This window comes from Chelonoidis abingdonii, chromosome 18, assembly GCF_003597395.2.
Source record: "Chelonoidis abingdonii isolate Lonesome George chromosome 18, CheloAbing_2.0, whole genome shotgun sequence".
Taxonomy (NCBI): domain Eukaryota; kingdom Metazoa; phylum Chordata; order Testudines; family Testudinidae; genus Chelonoidis; species Chelonoidis abingdonii.
In genome coordinates, this window is record NC_133786.1 from 15711602 (window position 1) to 15735833 (window position 24232).

A 24232-nucleotide genomic window follows, 5' to 3' on the forward strand; every position below is an offset into this window, starting at 1 on the left:
GGAAACCTAATTCCCGAGCAGATAGCAGTGGCTCATCATTGGTGGTTAGAGCTTGGTGACTGCATTTCGTATTCTGAACAGCAGTATTTTGGTAGCCTGATTGAGTATCTTAACCCAGCGAGAAGTAGAGAGAGCGATGTGGCTTCGACAAGGTTCGCCTGTTACCCAAGCCCATCAAGAACTTGCCTAGTCCTGTTCTGAAATAGTATGTTGGAGAACCATGAACATGGAAAATGGAGATGCTGAATATTCATGCTGGTTTCTACTGGAGGGTTTGGAATTTTAATAGTTTCCTTTCTTTAGGTCTAAGTTAATTCATGTTATAATTGTATGTTCTTTAATATATTGCCCTGTGTATCTCATGCCTTTTTAATTGCAAAAGTAATGCTACTAAGCTTACTCAGTCTGAAATCGTTTCCCTCCCTGACTGCTAAAAGAGTTGAGTGGGGTTCTGTGAAGGATGCTTTATTTATTAAACTCTCGCCTTGCGTAAGCTACTTTGTAGGGGAAACAGCTGTTAGCTACTTGTGCTTCTGAACCCCAATCAGCCATACTGTCATTCTGCATAGCCCTATAAATCCTCCCTCACTGTTCCAGCCCAGAATGTACTAGAGAAAGGAAGAGCGTCAGAAGTTAGCAGCAGATATGAACCAAAAAGAGTATTATCATCTCAGACAGATGTTAAAAGCTCGGTTACAGGCAAAACAGACAGTCTTATTACAGCTTGAGTTGTGAACAAGACTTATCAGAAACATCCCACTCCAACATAATCAGGTCCCAAATTAATGGTGCCTTGCTGAGATCTGTGCAAGGCACTGCTAATTCCCAGTTAAGTGCCCTCCAACTGGGATAATGACAGCACAGAGCTAGGATGGCTCCCTCATCTCTTTTCTTCTGATTTTCCAACTGTGTCCAATATTCAGGGTGCCTCCGCCTAGTGGTGCTTGCCACTTTGCTAATGATGCCAATGTGTGTGAGAAGCAAGTGGGGGGGGGGGGCGTACCTGTGTGCTGTATTTGGAGAGGACTCAAACATCCTAAAAACGGACTCTCCTCACCCACATAGGAGTAAATGTCCCTTTAGCTCTGGAGTATTGAAAACTAGGCCTGCTCTTTTGATAGCTTCTAATACCCTGTGAATTGGGAAAAGTACACAGAAAGGCAACAAAAATTATTAGGGATATGGAACAACTTCCATGTGAGGAGAGATTAAAAAGACTGAGACTGTTCAGTTTAGAGAAGAGATGGCTAAGGGTATACGATCGAGGTCTATAAAATCATGATTGGTGTGACGAAAGTGAAGAAGTTACCTCTTCACATAACACAAGAACCTGGTGTCACTCAATTTAATTAATAGGCAGCAGGTTTAAATCAAACATAAGGAGGTACTTCTTCACACAACGCACTGTCAACCTGTGGAACTTGTTGCCAGGGGATGTTGTGAAGGCCAAAAGTATAATTGGGTTTAAAAAAATAATTAGACAGGTTCCTGGAGGATAGGTTCATCAATGGCTATTAGCCAGGATGGGCAGGGATAGTGTCCCTAAACCTCCAACTGCCGGGAGCAGGAACTGGACAACAGGGGATGGATCACTTCATAACTGTCCTGTTCTGTTCATTGCCTCTGACGCATCTGGCACCAGTGACTGTGGGACGACAAGAGACTGGGTTAGATGTACCATTGGTCTGACTTCTATAAACAAAGACAAAACATATGGTTTCACATGAGAAACATAGTGTGATAGACTAATGCCTCATTAGGAAGGCTTTCACAGCTCCTGCAAAGCTACCAAATACAGTGATCCAGACTGGCACACTGTCCCATGCATGCGTGAAATAGAGTTCTGTGTCTCCGTGTCCTAGAGACTGTGCCAGGGAGAGAGGGAAAACTTGTTAACATGTGGCCTTGGCCTGGTTTCGTCAAGCTTGCAGCAAACTTACTTGGATCGGGGGGGACAGGAGAGACAAATACAGAATTGCTTCCATATTTTATCAATGGATATCAATTCTCTGCTTCTAGATAGGAAAGGATTAAAGAAGAAAAATGTGCTGAGGTAATAGATTCAGATAGAGATAGGAACAGCTGGGCATGTCTTTTTAGCGCACCTTGTTAAGAGCTGGACCATCATCTTTACTTATAATTGTTACCTCTTTGACCCTCAAGCTTTTCCCAGGCTTCAACCACTAAACAAAAAGATAGACCCAGGAGAGCTGTGCACCCAAGATCTGAACAGAGCTCTCTGCTAAGGCTCAGCGTTTCTGTGGGGTTTGCTACTGTAAGCCTGGTTAGCTGGAAGTTTGAAACAGTTACGGTTGTAATCTCAACACGCAGTTGCGCACACAGCCACAAGGGCGTGCAGCTTACTGGTGGGTAGCACCCAATAGTGTGTTAGGCACTTCACAGACAAGTAGATGTTGTCTATGTTTCAAAGGGCTTAAACTGGAGAAGTGGGTAAGGCAGAAGGAGCAGGGAAATGTGACAAAGTTCTATGGTTTTATGGGTTGGGAGAGCCTGTCTTGAAAGATTCATTCTTATGGTTCAGGGATGTTGGGAGTTGCAACATTCCAGTTGTGAAGGAACAAGGTGATTCTGACAGACGGTTGTAATCTCTTTGAATGCCTTGTAACCTGGATGTAATGCTCCGTATCTGTACACTGCTTGACATACATACATTCACACCCTGCATATAGGAGCAATTCCAAAATCAGCTTGGAGCCAATCACCTTATTACAGAACTTGTTTAAACTCACAGACCCTACGAAAACTTCAAGGAAGGCTATTTGAAGGATCTTATATTTTCCCACCCTGTTTCCAAGTCTTGCTCTGGTCAGCCCCGTGTTCAGACAGGAGCACTGAATTTTCACACTTTGTGGCCTCTGATTCAAACTCAGGGTCCTGGTTCTGTGCTCACTTACACTGGGTGTGAACTAGGAATGACTCCACTGAAATCAGCAGAGTCACTCCAGCGTAAAACAGATACAAGTGAGAGGAGAATCAAACCTGGGATCTGAGTGTTCAGGTCTGTTGGAAACTGACCTAGTCCGAGCAGGTTTCTACGAGAGAGCAGTAAGTGGGAAATCCCTTAGCTAGTATCCATCAAGCCTTGCATTGTAACTCTGAACACAAGGAGCATGGCTTGGGCACATCTCAAACAGAGACCCCCACCTTCCTTAGCCAGGAATCTTTTGACATGTGCCAGGATGGGAAAATAACTCCTCTCCCTCTTTCTTGGGGCTCTGGAATTGCTGCGTTCAGCCCTAGGCAGCAAGGAGTAACACTGCTGCTTTTGTCAGTTTCACTCCTATGCAGTTCTAGGCTGCTTGCTGGTGATTGCTTCTAAATTACTGAGCACTGGGGGCTAAGGGGGCGGGGGAAGGAACTGTATTAAAACCTGGTACTTTATGTGCCCTAAGCGGCTCGGTGCCCCATCGCTCAGTCTGTCTTCCTTTCCTGCTAGACCCTGGATGGGCGCATAGTGGTACGCAGCCATGCCCGAGTGTCCTCCCTGACGCTCAAGGACATTCAGTACACGGACGCTGGAGAATACGTGTGCACGGCCAGCAACACCATCGGGCAAGACTCCCAGGCCATGTACCTTGAAGTGCAATGTAAGTATGGGCAATGGGTGCTCATCTGCAAAGGGGGCAGTAGTGATACCTTAAGGAGTGGCTCAGGTGGCCGCAGGACATGCTGTCCCAAGGCTGATGCCTGTTAGATGGCAGTGAGCCGTGTTCTGTTTCAACAAAGGTCATGGGAGTCAGTGGAGTCCAGAATCAGTTTCTGGGGTGAAGAACCAGCCATATTGCCTTTTGGGACGACAAATAAATCAGGGTCAATAAACAGTTCTTTGTGCACAAATGCAGGGTCCTGCCTCCTTAGCTGGTGTAAATCAGCACCACTGCAGTGCAGGTCCTGAGCTGCATCAGTTTACACCATCTGGTGACGTGGGCCAGGTTTGTGCCTCCTGAAGGTACAGCTAGGAAGCTAGTTCCTCCTCAGTCCTCTTGCGCTGGCTTGGTACAGCAGGACAGCTGCTGCTCAAACCTTCCCCCAACTCTGTTTTTGGCCTAACCGAGGCCTGGCAGGACTTGAGGAGCCCTGTGCTCAACATCCTCCACCCATGGTATCATCCCCTTTGGTAGAGCACCCCCTGGTGCTGTCTGAGCAGCCACAGGCCATGTGCCCATGGGTCAGTGGCAGGAGGCACATGCTGTCCCCTGGACACATAATGAATGTGCTATCCACTCAGCCTCAGCCCCAGGAGTTAAGCATTCCCAGCACTTGCCAGCCCCAACTCCTTTCCCCTGCCAAGGAGTGGCAGTCAGGACACCAGACCTGGATTTCCTGCGTGGTAGTACAGAGCCCTCACTCTAGGCAGGGGGACTGGGCTGGTGCAGCGGGACATTTATGGCTCCAATTGTCTCAAGTGATTCTGTCTTTGTTCCCAGATGCCCCCAAGCTGCAGGGCCCTGTGGCAGTCTACACCTGGGAGGGGAATCAAGTGAACATCACGTGTGAGGTGTTTGCTTATCCCAGTGCTGTCATCTCCTGGTTCCGGGATGGACAGCTGCTACCAAGCTCCAACTACAGTAACATCAAGATCTACAACACCCCATCAGCCAGTTACCTGGAGGTAAGGAAAGGGGGCTCTCAAGGAGGGGATATGAATGTGCAGCCTTCATGGGTTATAGATTAATGTTTGTTTATGGCATTGAGAGCCCTGGTGGGAGGCCTCCGTCACTCAGTGTGGTCTGTTGCTGCCCCATCTGTAAACAGGGGAGAAGCATTTCCAGCCTCTAGTGACAAGAAGCTATGGCCTGGCCTGTGGCAGGAGCAGAGATGGCATACCCTGGGCTAGGAGACAGGACCGTTCCAATTAAGGGCTGAAGAATGGATTGCTAGTTAATGGTCAGAAGCGTGCTGGGCTGCAGACCAGTAAGAGGCCCGTTCCGTGACCTGAACAAGTTGCAGTCTAAATGTTGGACACGAGAGAGTGATGCATTGTTGTAGGCGGGGCAGGGAATCAGGAGGAAGCACCCAAGTTACAAATGTCACGGATTGTTATTCATTTATTGTGTCTATGCTGGTAGTTCCCAAAGGATTCAGTCAGGACTGAGGCCCCATTATGTTGAGTGCTTCACAGAGCCCTAGGAAGAGCCGTTGCTCTATATCTTGAGACGATATCAGCTGTCTCCAGAGATGTAGAGTTTCTCCCCCCTCACTGTGGTACATGTGTGCATCATTGTGCTGTTTGATTAAAGGAAAGAGGGTGCAGGAGAGGAGGAGATAACACGGCAGGAGGCTAAAGAGGCCCCTGTAAATTGAGCAGCCTGTGGAGCTTAGGCAGAGCCTTGTCTTCAGCTTCTCACCCTTCACCACAAGGCCCCTGGGCAACCTGCATTTGTCTCTGATGCGCTGATGCTCAGCATCCATATTTTATGGTACCTTGATATCTCCCTCTTTAGTAAAACCCAACAGGGATTGGGGAAGTTGGGCTTTGAGATCTGGGCGCATCCTTAAACACCTCCCTCCCCATCCCTAAACATCCAGGTGACCCCGGATTCCGAGAATGACTTTGGGAACTATAACTGCACCGCAGTGAATCGCATCGGCCAGGAATCCTCTGAATTCATCCTTGTGCAAGCAGGTGAGTGTCCCACACAGCCCCGTGGTCCACTGACAGGCAGGGGGCTGGTGGTATGCACAGAAAGTCATTGCACTGATGTGACGAAGGGAAAGCCTTTCCAAACTTCAGGTGTCCCCCTTGGGGGGGGCATCAGAGCAGCCCGTTGTAGCTCGCAAGTTTAAAGGTGGTGTGGATCCCAGGAATTTTGTCTCCTGCCCCGTTTTTGGAGGCGGCTGCTTTTTGCCTGAGTGGGCCTTTATGCATCCTACAGTACCCACTGGTGCTGTGACAGAATCTTGCTCTTTGGCTTTTAATAGCAGCACCGTGTGTATGGGCTGGAGCTAGTGAACTATCCTCCATAAGACATCCTGCTGCCACACAGAAATCCCAGAGCAGCCCATGCCAGGTAGTCAGGCTTCTCCACTTGCCTTGGTAACCAGTCAGGCTGGGAGGGGCTCCACTATCCTGAACTCAGGGTGCCCTCAATAATTAAATCACCTGGTTGCCATGGAAACAGTTAGGAATTATCTAGCTGTGCATTCAAATGTTCTGTGAGGAAGGCCCGAAGCAGCAGAATGGTCTCCAGGGCGCATACATAGCCTTGTGCAGGCTGCATTTATTCATCAGAGTAAATAAGTGACCAGGAGGGAAATGCTGCGAGTCTCTTGTCCCTGATGGGAGGGAGGAAATGAAAACTCCACAATTCACAGAGAGCCTATTTGCCTCCTAAGAGCCTCTGTAGCAAGCTTGGGTGAGGACAGGGTCCCACCTGTGGGCCTAAGCACAAGGCAGAATGCAGGCAGACGTTTCTGGGATTGCCACAGACACCTTCTCTCCAGGGGCACAGGCTGTATGGACATTTGCTGCCTGCCCTCTCCACATCACTGCTTATTATTTCCCTTCCTCCCCCAGATACTCCGTCCTCTCCTTCCATTGACAGAGTGGAGCCTTATTCCAGCACTGCCCAGGTGGAGTTCGATGAGCCGGAGGCCACCGGTGGGGTGCCCATCCTCAAGTACAAGGCAGAATGGAGAGCACTGGGCGAGGAGGATTGGCATTCCAGGTGGTATGATGCCAAAGAAGGTAGGGTGCAAAAAAACATTGTCCCTCTTAGCATCTCAAGAGTCTCTTCTTGTTTTTGGAGTGTGATAGTTCCCCCCTCTAACTTCAGCATCCGTTCTAGGCTCTTTGGGATTCCTGAAATGGAATCCGTACCCTGGTCAGATGGTGGTGGTACTAAAATCACTCCCTCTGGCATGGAGTGTGTTCCTTCAAGCTCCCCTGCTGTGTGCTCTGTTCCTGCCATTCAACTGTGCAGAGCCCCACTACTTACAGGATCAGAAAACAATACCATCAACAAAGACTCTAGAGCTGTTGTTTTTATGTATGTATTTATTTGTAGTGCGGTAGCACCTGGATTTCTCAATCAGGGATCAGTCCCCATTGTACTAGTTGCTGTTCCCATGTGAAAAGACAGTCCCTGCCTCAGAGAGCTTGCAGTCTAAGTAACTGGGAGCTAAGCAACAGAAATAGTATTGTGCTCACCTGATCTTTTCATTTAAGACCAAACCCAGTTGAGTTCCAGATCCAGTTTTCCCTGGGTCAAAGAGTCATCAGACTGGTTTGTAATAAGCTCATTTAAGGGGAAGGTACCACCATGCTTCATAGGAAGGATGAATCTGGGCTGAGAGAGAGACTCATTAGACATAAAACAATCTATATACCTGCGGGTTGTTAAGGAGAAGCCTCCCTTTTAAGCATCGCCATGAACTCCAGCGTTAACATTTTTAATGGACCTTCCAGGTCATCTGTCGGGGACATTCCATGGGCAGGCTCAGCACTAAAATATTGTTCATTCGAACACATTATTTGGGAATATAGGAATCACCATGTTCCAATTAACCCTGTGCCCTTTCCCTAACAGTGGCCAGTGCCAGTTGTTTCTGAGGAAAGTGTGGGAAACCCCATGGTGGGTGGATGGGGTAGCCTGCATGCCTGTGAAGGTCTCACCCTAATCTCTAATACCGAGTAATCGGATTAAGACCTAAAGCATGAAGTTTAATATCCCTCCCAAAGTTTTTAGTTAATGTTATCTATTATAGCAGGATATTCTTTTTCTCCATACAAAGGGGGCCGCCAAGAGCAGGTTCGGGCCCTGGTGAAAAAATTTTTTCAGGCCCCCCAGCAAGGGTGGACCAGCTAAACAGGGCCAATGAAGCCGGGCCCCAGGCCCCCTTCCAGACCAGCGAGGCCCAGTAATTTGTACCGGCTTCCCCCCGTGCCTCTTGTCGGCCCTGCATACAAATGTATAATCTCTTTTCAAATCTTGCACAGTTCTCTGCCTCAATGACATCCTGTAGCAGTGAATTCCACAGTCCAGTCACTTGCGAAAAAATATTTCCTTTATTCAGTTTTGAGTTTGCTATCTTTTAATTTCATTGAACATCTCCTTGTTCTTGTGTTGTGAAACAACAAGGAGAACAGAAGTTCCTGGTCTGTCCCGTCTAGACCAGTCGTCATTTTATATAATTTTATCAAGTCCCCTCTTCTTTGTCTCCTTTCTAAGGTAAATAGTCATAGTCCTTTCAACCTCCAAGGCCCCCAGTCATTCTCATTGTCGTTCTCTGTACCCTCTCTAGTTCTGCAATATCCTCAAGGCCCTTCATTCTCGGTATTGATTTTGTTTAAAATTTCCCAGGAGTTTAAGTGTTACTACCAAAATTGAAAAATGGATGAAAATCAGTGCAAAACAAATAGTGTTACGTTTTTCTGAGTCAATATCACATTTAATATTGGGGACTGGAAAACAGAATAAAAGCAACTAATAGAGAAAAATAAAGTATTGAACATAAAAGCAGTTTAATGCTATGGTTTATTTAATGAACTGTATATTAACAATACATACACATATGGATGCACGTGTATATTTATCTGCCACTGTATTGCCTTCCTTTAACAGACAGCCTCACATTTACACTTAGACTAACTTATTAACAAACATGTCTTCCTAGCATAGTGTACTGCATTTTCTTTACATAATCAGTATTTTCATATATTTGGTGAAAATCAGTAAACACTAAATAATAACTATGTAAAACCTGGGAATTTTTCAGTGAAAACTTAAAGAATCTTAAATACCCTGTTCAAGATGGGGTGACCAGCTCTGCACACAGGACCCAGATGAAGCTGCCCCATTAATCTGCATAATGGTTTCATTTATATATATTGGGTTTGTACATCCTGCCCAAGACACTCTGTGCAGCGCTGCCATAAACTGCAAAGAGCGACCAGCCAGCAGAATCCAAATTCCCTTCCCCCCAAGAGGTCTAACTCCCATCAAATCCTATAGCATGGCAACTGTCTGTGCAAATCTATACACCTTATAGTGCCCCCGGAGTCCAGTAAACCAAGGCGGTTTGGCACTGATGGGGCTGGTGGAGGGAGAATCTTGTTCCAAAGAGTTCTGCCACCCGTCCCATATGTATTATTATTTGTATTCCCATAGCACTGTAGGGTCCTTGCCCCTCCACTCCGCTAGGAATCACATCACCATAGCTAGAATCATGTTTGGTTTCTCCATTCCTTCCTTCCTTCCTTTCTGTGAAGTGGAAATAGATTTTCTTTAGTTCAGACAATAAAAACGCACTCAGTCCCGCACCTTTCTCCTTAAGCTATATCTGAGCCTCACGGCTTGATTCCTAAGGGAAAGTTGCAGCCTCTTCTCTTGCCGGAGGCTTGGTTCTCAGTCAGTTTGATAGGAGTTGAGCAGACAGATAGCTGTGCTGCTTCTCTTGCATCGATCGCCTGCGCCTCCAGGGTTTCTGCTTTTAAATTCTGTGTGTCAGGAAGAAGGGAAATCTCTCCCCAAGGTGATGGCTCAGGGTCATGCAGAGGCTGTGGTATCTGGGGCAAGGCAAGGAATCCGAAATGATTCTTGTCAACCCTTAAGGTGGGTTAGGAGTTAGATGATATGTAAAACCTCTATGCTGGCTGCAGAACCTCTAGTACCACCAGCCTGCAAAGCTTAAATCGAGGGTCTCACGATACTGTAGACAAATGGCAAATTGTTTTCTTGGCCCCGGCTCCTAAAGAATCCAGCATGTGACAGTGTGCTCTGTGGGGTCTGGTTTCCCCTTGAGGCACTGCTTTTCCCTACTAGTACTGAATACTAAGCTGTATGATACAACAAAACACAACCTAGACCCTGCAACCAGAATCTTAGGAGGTTTGTAAGGGGAGTGAGACATTCTGCCTTAAATATGGCAAGCAATGGCCCTCAAACAATATGAAGTACAAATCCTGAGTGCACATGGAGCAGTGAGCCATTCGGGTGGAAAGCAGAGATTTTTCCTAGAGCTTTTCCATTGCTGGGATCCTCCCTCTGATGGCTCACCCATCCAGCACGTCAAGTTTATTCTTTTCTGCTGAGCAGAGATGCACTGTGGCTGCCTTGAGAAAGCAGCCTCCCCTGCGTATGTATGCTCCCCAGCATGCAGGAACAAAGCTCCTGTTCTCACTGCAGGGGCACATGTTGGTTCTTTCTCAGTGACTTGCACCATTTACAAGCCCAGATGTCAGACCTTGAGCGCTGCACATGGATGCAAGAGGGGCTAAAGGAGTAGATGAGAACACGTAGGATCCTGGAGTGTGCCTGGTTCTTGGAAGCCAATGCCCTAGAGATATCACATGCCCCCACGCTGTGCAGACCCCTTGTTCTGTCTAGGGGGACAGCAGTGGCTTTATTCTGCAGTGTGGTTAAATGTCACGTGAACGATTGTGCTGCCACATCTGCTTTCCCAGTCCCTCTGTCGCTTGCCTTGCTTTGGTTGCTGATGGACTGTCTCTGTGAAACATTTGGGGAGCCACTCTCCAGCAGCTGAGCAGCACTGGGCTCAGTGCACTCTGGAGCCACAGTCCCACATCGGGGTATGTAGGATCACTTCTCGGAGAGCCCCACTGACTGACAGGTGCAGCGGTTGCTACCCTTGGTGCCTGCTCTGGGCCTCACCTCATCCCGTCTCCTTTGAAGGGCGCATGCAGCAATGCTAGCCCTGCAGTCTTTGCACTAAACTATCCACAAAAGAGGGTGGCTTTGTTCCTGGGGCTTTCATGCAGGGCCAGGCACAGCCCACGCTATGTGTGTGCACCTGGCATTACAGAGTATGAAAATGGGCTTGTACTGACTGTCTGTTCAAACCCCACTCTTCCCTTTCTCCCCCCGCCCTCTCATTTCTGCAACAGCAAACATGGAGGGCATTATCACCATCATGGGCCTGAAGCCAGAGACAGCCTACGTCATCAGACTGTCAGCCATCAATGGCAAGGGCCTGGGAGAGATCAGTGCGGTGTCTCAGTTCAAGACCCAGCCAGTTCGTAAGTAAACATCAACCCTTCCCCCTCCCTTTGCCTCTTTGGTTCTCTCCCTGGCTTTCCCCAGGGGATCTCTGCTGTGCATGGGCAGTGCCTCTTTCTCATGCAGGTCTCGGTGCACCCTTTGCAAAGTCTAGTGAGCTTTTATGATTTTGCCGGATTCCATCATTAATATTTTCCCTCTTCCAAGGGTGGGATTTTGTATTGGGCCACACCCCCAATGGCTGCAGCAAATGTTCTACTCTCCAGGAGACTTGGGCAGCAGGCAGTCAGATGGCATTTTTATAATACAAGCAAGCAGCCCATTGAGAAGGGCTGGGTCTCCCAGCTGAAGCTACAGGGTGTTTTTTGTTGCTTGATGGCTAGGGGAGGAATTGGGTGGATGTCAGAGAAGCTGCCATGAGAATGAGTTTGAAACTGCAGGAGGGAGGAAAGATTATTTCACTGCGCCGCTGTTTGCTCTGTTAAAATGTTCACCCACCTTGCCCTGAATCATCTCCATCTGTCAGTCTGATGCTTCTCTGCAGCCTGGGTCCTCCCCTTCCCCCCTCAATCATGAGCAAAAAGCCCTGGAGCCAAAATCAGGTTTGATTTTTGGAGGGGGGGATGGAGTGCGAATTCTGCCAGCTGGGAAAAAGAGAAAATAATGACATTCCATGTGCATGAAGCAGCATACTGGAGCCAGAAGGGAAGAGCTGATGTTTGCTTTATATGGAGCCCCTCACTCTCTTATATCTGATCTCAGCAAAGGACTTAAGATCCTTGGTCAGTCCGAGTTGACTCCTTGTGCATTCCTGCCACATCCCGCATGGTGTTTGATGTGGTGTTCACCCCCTTCACAAGGGTGGGCCTGAACATGTCCACATGCATCTCCCGCTCTCCTGGCTCTGCTCAAGCTAACGACGCTTTGCAGGCGCTGTCATGAGTTCAGAGCTGTCTCCTCCGTGATGCTGTAACACACTGCCACTGATCATTCTGGAGCCCCTCAGAGTTTTGCACAGTCCCATAGGTAGCCACACTCCTGATCACCCTGGCTATCAAGCCCAGCAGCACTGAACAGTGCAGCTTGTACAGAATGGTGCAAGCATCGTGTTCCAAGAGAACCTAATCCCATATGACAAGCCAAATCCCGTATTACTTCTCACCTTGTTGCAGTAATCCCCTTGTCTGACCCCTCTCCATTGAGTACAGCACCTGTTGTTCTGAATTTCCAGCTCCATGGTCTCTATCGCCTCTCTTCATCTCTTTGACATTTTTGTTTTTGGGTGTATTTCTTTTCTTTTTGTCTGTGTTCCATCTATGGAAAATCGCAGGCATTCCTCATTCACGTAAGTGCCTCTCTGCATTTCTCTTTCTTTCTAGCCATCCCTGGAATGCTCCTCTAACATGCCCTAGCTCTAGCATTTAATGTAGTTTTTTCTCCCTCTTCTTGTCCTTAGAAAAAAGTAGCCGGTACTAGGCATCTCCTAATAACACTGACCCTAGAGTAGCCATTCTGCTGTGCGTAATGTGGCTCTCTGTTGAACTGAGCTCAGAGGCCTTCTCCCTGTTGTACAGCATGCAATATCAAAGGTTTGCCACTTGCAAGGATTTTTTCTAAAGAAAATGGGCACTGCTGGATCAGCAGTTGCGGAGTGGAGTAGCAGAATGTTTCTAGGTTAGCACTCATTAAAAATTTTCAAGTTTTCATGAACTTTAGACATTCAGAAAAACAAACAGCAAAGAACTTCAACATTTAAGAAGATTTTTTTTGTTTTTTTGCCAACTCAGAAATTTTCAAAAATTCTGCGTTTTTTCAAAATTTGGAAGTAAAAGGGGAAAAATTTTGAGAAAATGTTCACAATTTTCCCCCTCCTTTTAACAAGTTCTATTCTTAGTAGCATTTACAGTCCTCCAGCAATTAAATGGATTGCAGCCACTTTCCCTTTAGTGCACAGACATATCTACTTCTCCACCGGCAAAAATCCAAAATTAACTGCAGGAAATTGATGATGGGTTTGATGGGTTTGTTTATTTAGAACACTTTGGTTTGTCATCCAGGCTTAGTCAAAAAGCATTCATCACATATTCCATAGCTATTCCTGCCTTTCAGATTAACAGCATGGCAGTGAGGAGATGCCACTTCAGCTCGGTTAGAATTGCAGTAGCAGCTGCTTGCTGTATTACGACATACCGCCTTCTGGTGAGCTGATCCTGTGGCCAAAATTCTAGTGGCAGCCTTTACTGGGCTGTTACCACCATGTTTGTGTTCTCAGAAACTTGCCAGAAGATATTGCAGCTCCCGAAAAGTGTATCAGCAGATATATGTTGTGAAATTCTGGCTTCACTGAAGTTAAGAGATTGGCTGTTGACTTCAGTAGGACCAGGATTTTACCCATAGGATTCTTGAGCTATTGGTGGTGAAATACTGTGGTTCTATAGGAAAATCAAAGTTTGGGTAGATCACTAGATAGATCAGTGTGTTGACTAACAGATAGCTAGATAGATATGTATAGAGGTGGCTGATAGAATTTGAGATTGTACCAATTACAAATAGGATAAGGTCAATGGGAAGAAATGTCTCACCTATTGTGATTCCTGGACATGTGTGCAGTATTCTGCCTACATTGTTTGGAACCTATAATTTTAGCAGAAGTAATTTATACCTCATATAAAGTTAATCACAGTTAGTATTATAGCCATCTAGCAATTGGTTTGGCAGCGTGTTCTGAATTGGACAGCAGCAGTGATACGCTGGGGAGATAAAGACACAGGCACTTAGCTCTATGATGATGAATGCCATAAAGAGGGGGGAAAGGGACTGAATTGTGCAACAAAAAAGGATATCAGAAGCCATGCTCACAGTCATAGCTCTAGATATGGCTGCCAAGCCACATGCACATCATCTGGTGGCAATTCTATGGCTCTTACAACAGCAGAGTTAAATCACACCTGTAATATGGCATTTTCACTTAAAATATGGAGCCGTCATCTAGAATTTGGTTTTCTGGACCAAAATGCGTCTTCTCCTGTTTGATGGGACAGAGCTGCAGGTGCCCTGGCATGTCAGTTGATACAGGCTGAGACATACTCCTGCTCATTGGAGTTTTCAGAGCTTAATGTGAACAAGTGCACCAACTACCTCTTGCAATGTGATCGTTGGAGCAGATGAAGCTAGAGGAGATGGTGATGGGAGACCAGGTGTGAGGAGGAGATGTAAAATGATTCGTGGAGGTTGTTCCATGTAGGGGAATAGTGTGAAAGAAGGAGCAAAGCATAGAGTGATGAGAGAGGGGGATAAATTATTTCAGAGGCTTGGTCAGGACAGCTGTCGGGTTCTCCTGTAGGTCATTGTAGAAAAAACAATGGAATTGATGATGGATGACCACAGAGACTCACCATAGTGCAACTTTATAGAGAGTAGGTAAGGCAGGCTGGACGCAGTGATCTGTCCTGTGATTATGTAGACAGGATGGCTGGAATCTGTTGTGGGGATCAAGCACCTGAAAGTGCACAAAATCTAACCAGAATAGTGATTTAACATGCTCTAACATTAGGGCCAAACTCTGCCATCTTGATTGTGAGCAGCATGTACTCACAGGCCACCCCACTGTGTCCACTGCGACCACTCTGGGTAAGCACCAGATGCCACTTGAATCAGGTGGCAGAATCAGGACCTTGATAAGGAATGAAGATCAGGCTGTGAAGGGCCCAGTGCCTCTAGGGAGCTGAGGAAGTTAGAGCAGACATTGAACAAGATCGCTTAACAGAAGAGCTCTGAGGGATTGGAGCATCATTATTGCAATGCTGTTTCCTTTTCACTCTTTTTCTACCTGCTCCCATCCCCTTCTCTGCCATCTCACCTAGCTCTGAATCAGGCTCAGAGTTGCCCTCCTGGTTTTCAAGATGTATCACGATCTTGCCTCAGCCAACTTCTCCTGCCTCTGAACAGCTGCTTCCACCTCAGCCTCCTCCCTGACACATCTCCCTTGACAGTGGCTCTCCACTCACTAGCACCACCCTAGTTGTCCGAAGCCCTGTCTCTGCCTCTTATACTCCTCCATCTTTCAATCTCTTTGCAACTTTCCTTTCCTTCCCTCCAGCTTACAAGAGACTCTGATGTTCTCTGTGAATGTGTGCGTGAAGGCGGTTCCATAAGAATACACCATATTGTATTACCTCAGGGGCTTTTGAAATGGTTTGATTTGTTCATGCAACTGATGGAAGATCAGACTACGATCTTCCAAAACATCTGTTTAGTTTATAAGTGCCACAAGACTCTTTGCTGCTTTTACAGACCAGGAAAGACCCTCTGGGATTTCATAGTCTCACAGCAGGGAGTCAGCAAGGTTTTGGGATGGAATTTCACACCAGCTTTGCTCTTCTAAATTACTTGGGAATATTGTGGCAAAGGGAAGCCAAGGGAATGCTGTTGGATGTACGTGATGCACTGAGGTTCCTTGGAAAACATGGCACAGTGCTGCCTCCTCGGGTCTTGGGCTGGGGACTCAGCATTGTAGAAGGAGTAGCAGAAAGGAGTCTGAGACTGATGCTGAGGGCTACAATCTCATGCTTTTACTCATGCTAAATAGGACTTTGTTCCATGAGTTGTCTTCATCAGCCTTGTCCGTGCTAATATAAACACATAGCACGGGGTACCTAAAATATTTAATTACACCATTTTTTGAAAACTCCGCACAATTTCCCCTGGTGACAGGAAATGAGAAAAATAGAACCACACCTGACAGATGTAGTCACAGTGAGTAAAATTTTCAGAAATGCCTACGTGACCATTGTTGTAGCCTTGTTGATCCCAGGATATTAGAGAGACAGGGTAGGTGAGGGAATATCTTTTTGCTGAATCAGCTTCTGTTGGTGAGAGAGACACTCAGTGAAGAGCTGTGTAAGCTCGAAAGCTTGTCTCTCTCACCAGCGGAAGCTGGTGATCAGTGAAGGAGAGCTGCACAATAACTTAAAAAGACTAGGATAGAATAGTCCTGACATCAGTGGAACCACTTGTGGAATAAAGATGGTCTTCCACATGAGTAAAGATACCAGAATCTGGCCCTCAGTAGGAAGGCACGAAGCAATGGCTACTTTTCATGCGGCAGTTTTTCAGACAGCGAGTCCTGCGAAAAGAATGCTGTAAGCACCCTAGTGACTTGTTTTTGTAGGAGATTGTGTAACTGATTTGCATGATGATACTGATTTTCAGGTTTGCATACGTTTCTTAAATTTAAAGCAGATAATAAAGAATGTCTTACTACTGACAAATACATTATATTTTGTCTCTCAATCCTGATAAATAAGTTAATTCAAGTTAAAGATCACCAGTTTCTGGACAGTTCTTACATTGCTACTCAGCTGGAAGAGGAACAGAAAATGTTCTGGTTAAGCCCAGTTCTGTTTCAATATCTCGTGTTCTGAAGGTGCCCCAGGAATAGTAGCCAACGCTCTTAGTCACAAGTGCCCCTTTTGCCATTTAGATAAGTTTGCAGAAGGAAAGACAGAATGCTTCAAATCATCATCAGCATCATCATCTCGGTTTATTCTTTGAAAGCCACTGAAAATGTAATTGATGCGAAATTTAGAGCATATTTTTAAACTCCAGAGCAAACATGTTGATAGAATAACAAAACATGTTTAAGTTTGTCACTATTTTGTCCTGGGGTTATGAAAATATTTTGGTGGTGACACCTCTCCAAATATGCTGCAGTGAGTCAGCCAGCGCTAGTTAACCATGAAAAAAGTGAGACGGTAGCACTTTAAACGGCTTGTGGTTTGAGGGGCAGCGTAGCAATAATGTTGATGTCCTCGACCATGTCTTAAATGAATGAGTTTAAAGAATTAAAGAACAAAACAAACCACTTTTAGCTGATCATTGCGGCTGGGTCATATGAAGAACTTCCAGCCAAGTGTAAGTTTATGAGCCGTGCAGCTATGTTGGCCTGATGAGCAGAGAGCTGTCTCAAGGAGAGGCTTTGCACCTATAATACATCATGTTTGACATCTTAGACCACCACTGATATTCTAAGAACTTTTTCGAGTGAATTGTGGAGGAAGCACCATAATGTTACATGAATACACCCCCTAAGAAGAGCCAGTGAACAAAGAGGACAGGTGCAGATTATTACATAGTTATTGCAGATGCCACCCTGACTCCCTTGGCAACTAACACCATCACACTCCATGTGGGAAATCTCATAAAGCAGCAGTACCCTATGGGCATTCTTGACCAGGTTGCAAGGAGCATCAGGATTACTAAAACATACAAAGCAAAGCTGTTTACTGTAGTCAATTCCAACCTATTCAAAAAGATTGATCCCCCAATTTATGGATATCAGTGAGATTGAGGACTGTCCAAGGTGTTCAAGCCTCTAAGCTATTACTACACCAGCCTTTTTTCATTAATCTAGTGTATACCTCTTGAACTTGGAGTGAGAGCTGCAGCTCTGTGTGCGATAGAGCTGAAGTCACTAGTCACATCTCTTACGGGAGAATCCGGTGAGCTATGGAATTTTCAAGGAGTCAAATGTGAGCTTGGCCATTAGACGCCATCCAAAATTCTATTTGACACCTCTGTGCCCAGTAGGTTGGAAGCTCCCATCTTGGCGCTAATGCACCCTGTATTAACACATCACATCAGGAAAAGCTGATTCTTGTGCCTTAGAATAAAGGGAGACATGCTGATAAGTGGGACGTGTTCTTGGAAAAGCTGATTCTTGTGCCATAGAATAAAGGGAGACATGCTGATAAGTGAGACGTGTTCTTGGACAGCAAGGTGACCTTCTTGACAGGTGTCTGCTGTGTGAAGTTTGCATTAATACATTAAAATAGTAGAGCATTAACAGGGCATGTAAGAACAAAGCTGGCCAAGGCTGGATATCTAAAATTGAAAATATTTAGCCACCAAATTAGGTGCATTCTGTTACAGAAAGCATCAGTGATCAGGATCTGTACTGTGATACCATTAATCAACAAGCCCCCTCCCTGCCCCCCGCGTGATCCCCAAAACCATCTAAACACAGCAAGCAATTTCCCACTTTTTAAAAAAGTAGCCACTATCAAAATGTTGCCAGATGGAAAACAGACAATCTGCTTGATTAAGAAGATACTGATTGCAGTTTGGAGAGAGTAAGGGGAATAAAGATTGGAGAGCCAGTATTGTTAAGATTTGTCACTAAATCTTTCCTCAGTGATTGAGTTGATAACCTTTAGAATTTAATTGCTTGAATGTAACTTCTTAATTTGCTGCATCGCTGGGGAGCGAGAAAGAGAAAGTAGATAGTCATGGAAAACCCCTAAAACAGAAAGATTTTGCTTTTGTATGACTAATTATAGATTATACTTACTATACATCTTCACAAATCAACACACATGTAAATACAACACAAAGCTCATCATAGCCGAATTACTTTGCTTTCCTTTGTACTCACAGATGTTTAGGAGAAACTTTCAGATAAGATGGAGTTAGGAGGAAGCTTGTCCCTCACAGCCGAGGAAACAACAAAGACACAGCAATCCACATCTGTACATACCACACAAAGCTCTTCATAGCCGAATTACTTTGCTTTCCTTTGTACTCACAGACTTTTAGTAGAATATTTGAGATAAGAGAGAGTTAGAAGGAAACTTGTTTACCCATAGCCGAGAAAACAACAAAAGACCCTGAGTATACAAATTCCCGCCCCTGACTTTTAAACAATCCAGTTCTCTGATTGGTCCTCTGGTCAGGTGTTTGGTTACCCTTTCCAGGTAAAAGAAACTTAACCCTTACCTTACCTATCTACTTATGACAACATCTTGGAAATTAAAAAGAATAACTATTACATTTGGATGCAGAGAAATCTGTGTTAACTGTAATCTCATGGTTTGTTGAACTAAATCCATCAGGAATAAATGTGGAAGGTTTCACATGGGTGGATTTAGCATGCCATTTGAGGAGTAGGGTCTAGTCTGACATGGGGGCCACAGCATGATTTCTTTCAAGAGACTTTATGGACAGGAATGCTGGAGTTGCATTTTAGTACCAGCCAAAACTCTGTTTTCTTGCTGAGAATTTCTGTTTGAATGTCAAAGGGATGTGGTTTTGTAATGCCTGCTGTTGTTATGATTGTGTGAGGTGTTTGCTTTATTCTGGTGATTAGTGAGAAAAACAGTTTCTCCCTAACCTTAGGACTATAGGCCCCCAAATCGTTAATAGTGTAACAGTGCACTCACAGATTGTGGTGCTGGAAGGATGTCTCTGGTTTGGTTTGTTGGTTGTATATGCTTGAGCCCCCCAGACTCATTTTTAGCAGCATCCCTCATAATTGTTTGAAAACAAACATGAGCTGCGTACTTGCCTCACACGTGCTGCTTCAGTTCAAGGCCCTCGAGCTTCTGGCTGCAGTGCAGGTGGGGTTCAAAGGGGAACTAAAATTCCTTTGTTTATGCCTTAATTTGAAAGAACAACATTTCAATGATCCCTGACCCGTAAAAGGATTAAAGATTACCAATAAATCCAGTTTAAGACAAAATGAAAGATGACACTAGTTTTCACTACTCTGTATCTGCAAAGACCCAAGTTCAGGATTCTGCTTCCCTTATAACACTTGGTCACATCCCTCATCCTTAAACCAGTGGAAGGGGACACATGTCTCTGTCCTGCTTTGTCTCTTATCAATGGAATTGACCATTGCCGCCGTTTACAGGGGCCACATTCTGCTCTCACTTACATGAGGCCTGATGCATTGGCCATTATCTCCATTGCAATCCATGGCCGTTGGTTTGGGCTCATGGCGTACAGCTGGAGCAGCTTAGTGAAGTAAGTGGTGTTCACTGGAGATGCACTGGGGAGAAATTAGTTTACATTAGAGGAACACGGGCCTTGCAAGATATAGAGCCTGTCGGTTTCCCTTTAACAGAAGGCAGCTTTGTCTTTCATTCTCCTCTTCTTATGCACAGGCTTGTCAAAAAATCCTTACTCCAAGGGGATCCTGCCATTTCACACTTTGCTGTTTTCCTTCCTTTGGCTGCATTTATCAAGAATTTCTTCCCCCTTTCACATTCCGTTCTCTTTCTTTAGCAACTCCTGTTGCCCCGCCCGCCCATTTCGCAGACAGTGAGTATGAAGGGAGCCTTGGCTTGGCTTTGCTGTGCTCTGCATGTGTCTCACCACCAGTAGTGGTGCAATCTGCCTAACATGAGTTCTTTTACATGGGCAAAGACTAAACCCTCTCAGTAAAGAGACTGCGAATAGCCCAAGCTGAATTCCTAAGCAGTGGACAGGAAGGCAAATGGATACTCAATCTTCCAGCTAGATGTAGGAAGAGAAGTCAATAGAAAGATGTAGAGTGAAGTCATTGGGAGTTTTGCCATGGACTTCAGTGGGACCTTTCGCCCCTAGCATTTTGCATTCCTTTCCCATTTTGTGGGGGTAGCCTGCTGGTCTGGTCAAAGGGTAGTTTCCTGAGCTTATTCTGGCAGAACAGCGAGAGAGGTTAGTGTCCTAGCCAAAAAAGGGAAGTACTGAAATGATCAACAGATAATGGCTAGTGTCTCCCTAAGTCTGCTGCTAAGTTGCCTCCTTGGGCTGCAGAAGGAAATAATTTCTTTCAATCCTGTTTGATCCTCTTAAATCTGCATCATCAGATTTAGGCTGCGAATCACACAGGGGTCTCTCCCCCTCTCCCATCTCGTTCATGGCTGAGGTCAGCAAGACTAATGCCAGCATGAGAAAGGAGGAGGAATTAAACCCAGGCTTAGCTACTTACACACCAGCCTGCAGCACTAGATCTGGTGCCCTATGGGGAAGACTATCAGCTCCTCTGTTTTTTAAAAGATAAGGAAGTTACTTGGTGTTGTTTAAAAAAAAAAAAAAAAATCCCTCCGAACTGTGGGTCATGCTGTGGCCCCTCTGGCATTTGGAAACGGAGACTTGTTTTGCTCTGGGTCCGCTGTTCCTAGCAATCCATGCAGGAGTGATGCTGGCATTTGTGCTTGTACACTCTGCCTTTCCTCTCTGGTGTGGAGTGATGAGTGCTGTTCATGATGTTTGTAAGGGGCTTTGAATCTGTCCCCCCTCAAAGCTGCCACCTTAATACTTTATTGCTTCCTCCAAGGCCGTTTTTGTTTGTTTTTTTCTGGAGCGTGAAAGTGAACTCTGCCCATGGGACCTCACCTCTTTCGATTTTGCCTTGGTTCCCAGTATAGCCATTGTTTGGAAGAAAGAAAGGGGAAGGGTATGAACACGCAGCACAGAGGAGTGTAAAGGCACCTGGAGGTCGTAACGTTAGAACTGAGCTGGTTCGTATAGCTCTGCCTTTTAGCCCACTGCTGCTTGCCGTATGTTTGGCAATAATTAGGTACAGTAGGGAAGTAAGGCTGGAGGTTTGCCTGAGGTCATTGTGGTGCTCCTGAACTCACTGGCACAGGTATCGTTGAGAGCCAGAGCTCAGCGGGAGTCGATAAGGGCCTGGGCAGAGAACACCCAGTCACACTGGATGGGACAACAAATATAGAAGGGATAGAAAGTCTTGTCTTTGGGGCAAATGGGAGGAGCAGGCTATCTTCTAATTGTCCACTGTGGGGTCTTTTTGCACCTTCCTCTGAAGCAGCAGATATTGGCCAATGTCAGAGATAGCATCCTGCATTGGTGGGTTCCTTGGCAATTCAGATGTTGGTTTAGCCACAGCCAAGTTTAGGGTGAAACGAGCTGGGTTTCAGAGAGTCCCAGAGAATTATTGTTTTGGGTAGAAACCATGTGAAACTGCAGCAGCTTTGTCTGGCTCCTTTGAGGTTTGGTGCAGCTCAGAACTCTGAGCCTACAAGCATCCCTGGAAACAATGCCGTTGTGAAGGTCTGTGGGAGCCCCTGCCATCTCTGAGAAACACACAGCTGCAGTCACAGGTTCTGAAAACAGGGAAGAGCCCCTTGTTTGTCTGGAATTCAGGTGTTGCAGTGGGAGTGGGGGTGGGGAATCCTAGCATGACGCAACTTACATAGAAACCTTTGTCTAATATTTATAAATATGGGGCATAGATTGTGTGCAGCCCCGACTGTCTCCTCCTCATTAGGCTTCATTTCTCCTTATCTCCCTCTTCCTCTCCCCCCCCCACTCCTAATTTTTATTTTCATGCTATGTTTCACCTTTCCATTCCTTCGTGTTTCCATAGCAACCCAGCCTCCTACCAGATCCGAAAGCACAGAACAGATGAGTGAGTAGACGGGAACTGCTCCCCCTTGGTCCTGAGAGCTGGTTGTTAAAGTGTAGATCTTCCATCATCAGCAATCAAAACACATGCCTTGTTATTTTGATGTCTTTTAAGGCTTAAGCAACAATCTGGCATTAATGGATGTGTGAGCATGCGGGTGATAAGGCCCCAGCATGCCCCTCCCATGCCAAGCATTGGTTGGAAATTGCAAACACAGGTTTACTAGAAACACAGGGATTTTTAGTTTTTAAAAATCAAATAGTGTAAACTAACATTTAATGAACACTTCCACTCACTCCCCAAAGGATCATTTTCCGTCAAGCATTTGTTGGAGAGGGTTTATGGGGAATCCAGTCAAAACTGAAGTGGTGGTGGTGGTGATGAAGATGAGAATGAAGAGGAAGATCCAGGAAGCTGTGTACTGTCACTCACCTTGGTGGTTTTCCCTGCACAGCCATGCTGAAGTCATTGGCTAGACCAGAACAACACACGGCCCAAAGACCAGGAGACAGACTGTCAGCAGGGGAAGGACTGTTTGCAATAGGACAGTAAGGAGGCAGCTCATGGAATGATTTTTCTTCCTATCTATACTGCATTGGAATGGTGAAGGAAGCGCAGGGAGGTAGGAGCACTTCCTCATCAAGAGGGCTGCGATTCTCCCAATGGATCAGTCTGGATACTTACATGGCGCTCATTACCCTGGTATCCAGGCACCTCCAAATCATTAATGGATTTGATCCTACAAGAGGGGAATACTGTCCCCATTTTACACAGAGGGGAATTGAGGCACAGTCTTGAATAAACAGTTGCTAGAAGATCTGTGTCTAGCTGAGCTGGAAATCGAGCCCAGGTTTCCTGAATTCTAGGTCAGTGCCCTGTCCACTAGACTGCTCTTCCTCATGGGCCTAGATACTATAGTGACAAACCTCAGCAGAATAACAAAAGAGCTGAAAAGCACAACGGCATTAGTTGATGTGTAGACAAAAAACAAACAGTTTTACTGTATAGTGTCCAGCAGAAGGGTAAGCAACACACAGGCCACTTCACTGAACAGGGCTGTCCGATGCATTTTGCACAACCTGTGTCTTCGGGAGCTTTGTAGCATTTCACACAATCCAGGCAAATATTTGCAATACAATCCTGGGAGATGGAGCAAGGTGATTGAGCAAAACATAGCTATTTACTCTGCAAACACTGAATTCTCAGGCAGATATGTGCTAGCTTGCTTTGGTTTTCAGTAACACTGTTTGTGTGTGTGTTCGCCTGAGATGAAACCATGGTTATTTGCAGTGGGTTGGAAGCCATGAAGCAGATATACTAAAAGCATGTAACACACGTCTTTTTTAGGGGAGGTTGGGAGGATGTTCAGTCCAAAGCTGCAAGAAGAGAGAAAAACATACTGTGTATCACCAGCCCTGTCTTTGGTCTTGCATCTAGCATGAAGTCTCCTTTTATCCCCCAGTGAACACAGTTAACAGTTTCTTCCTCTCAGTATCTTTCTTGTGTGTATAATGTACAGAATTCTAATTTCTAATGCTTTTAAAGTGGAAGCTGCTTCATTTGGCAGAAGAGTATTTTTTATTCCGCTCACAGTTTCCCTGGGGTTTTTTTGGAGGGACGATAAGTAGTGCTATTAATGCAGTTTTGTTTTTTTTCTTGCAGGAAGCAAGGGTTGATTGCAGCCCTTTCCCGCATTTCTGGACTCAGATGCAGTTAGGAGATAGAATTTCCTGTCAGAAATGCAAAATTTTTTAGTGTTGCTTAATAAGAACACTGCTTGTTTCACATGAAAGATGCAAAATGTTAGTTTGTGTCAAACATTTTTCATGCCCCAAAATTTAAAATATATAGATAAAGCTTCTGTTTTTTATCGTGAATGGAAGTTCAACTTTTTCGATGTACACGGAATCCTGCCTCTTACTGCCTCATTGTCATCCGTTTATTCAGTACATTTATGTAAATAGCAGAGGTGTTCGCTTCCATGCTAAGCTGTTCTACAGCATGTTAATGTGCTGTATTCAAAGACCAAACCCACCCACCCCCACCTTAGCAACAGCCAGCC

General features: G+C 45.6%; 1 protein-coding gene across 10 annotated transcripts in view; it reads left to right on the top strand.

Annotated features, from left to right (window-relative positions):
- The window catches only part of NCAM1 (neural cell adhesion molecule 1), a 256338-nt gene that overhangs the window by 183195 nt on the left and 48911 nt on the right, over positions 1–24232 (top strand). For all 10 annotated transcript variants that reach the window (XM_075073459.1, XM_075073462.1, XM_075073460.1 and 7 more), the window contains 5 exons: positions 3458–3608; positions 4449–4633; positions 5551–5647; positions 6539–6709; positions 10868–10999. In XM_075073459.1, the coding sequence (XP_074929560.1) occupies positions 3458–3608; positions 4449–4633; positions 5551–5647; positions 6539–6709; positions 10868–10999 (736 nt within the window). The remainder of the gene's footprint in view (positions 1–3457; positions 3609–4448; positions 4634–5550; positions 5648–6538; positions 6710–10867; positions 11000–24232) is intronic.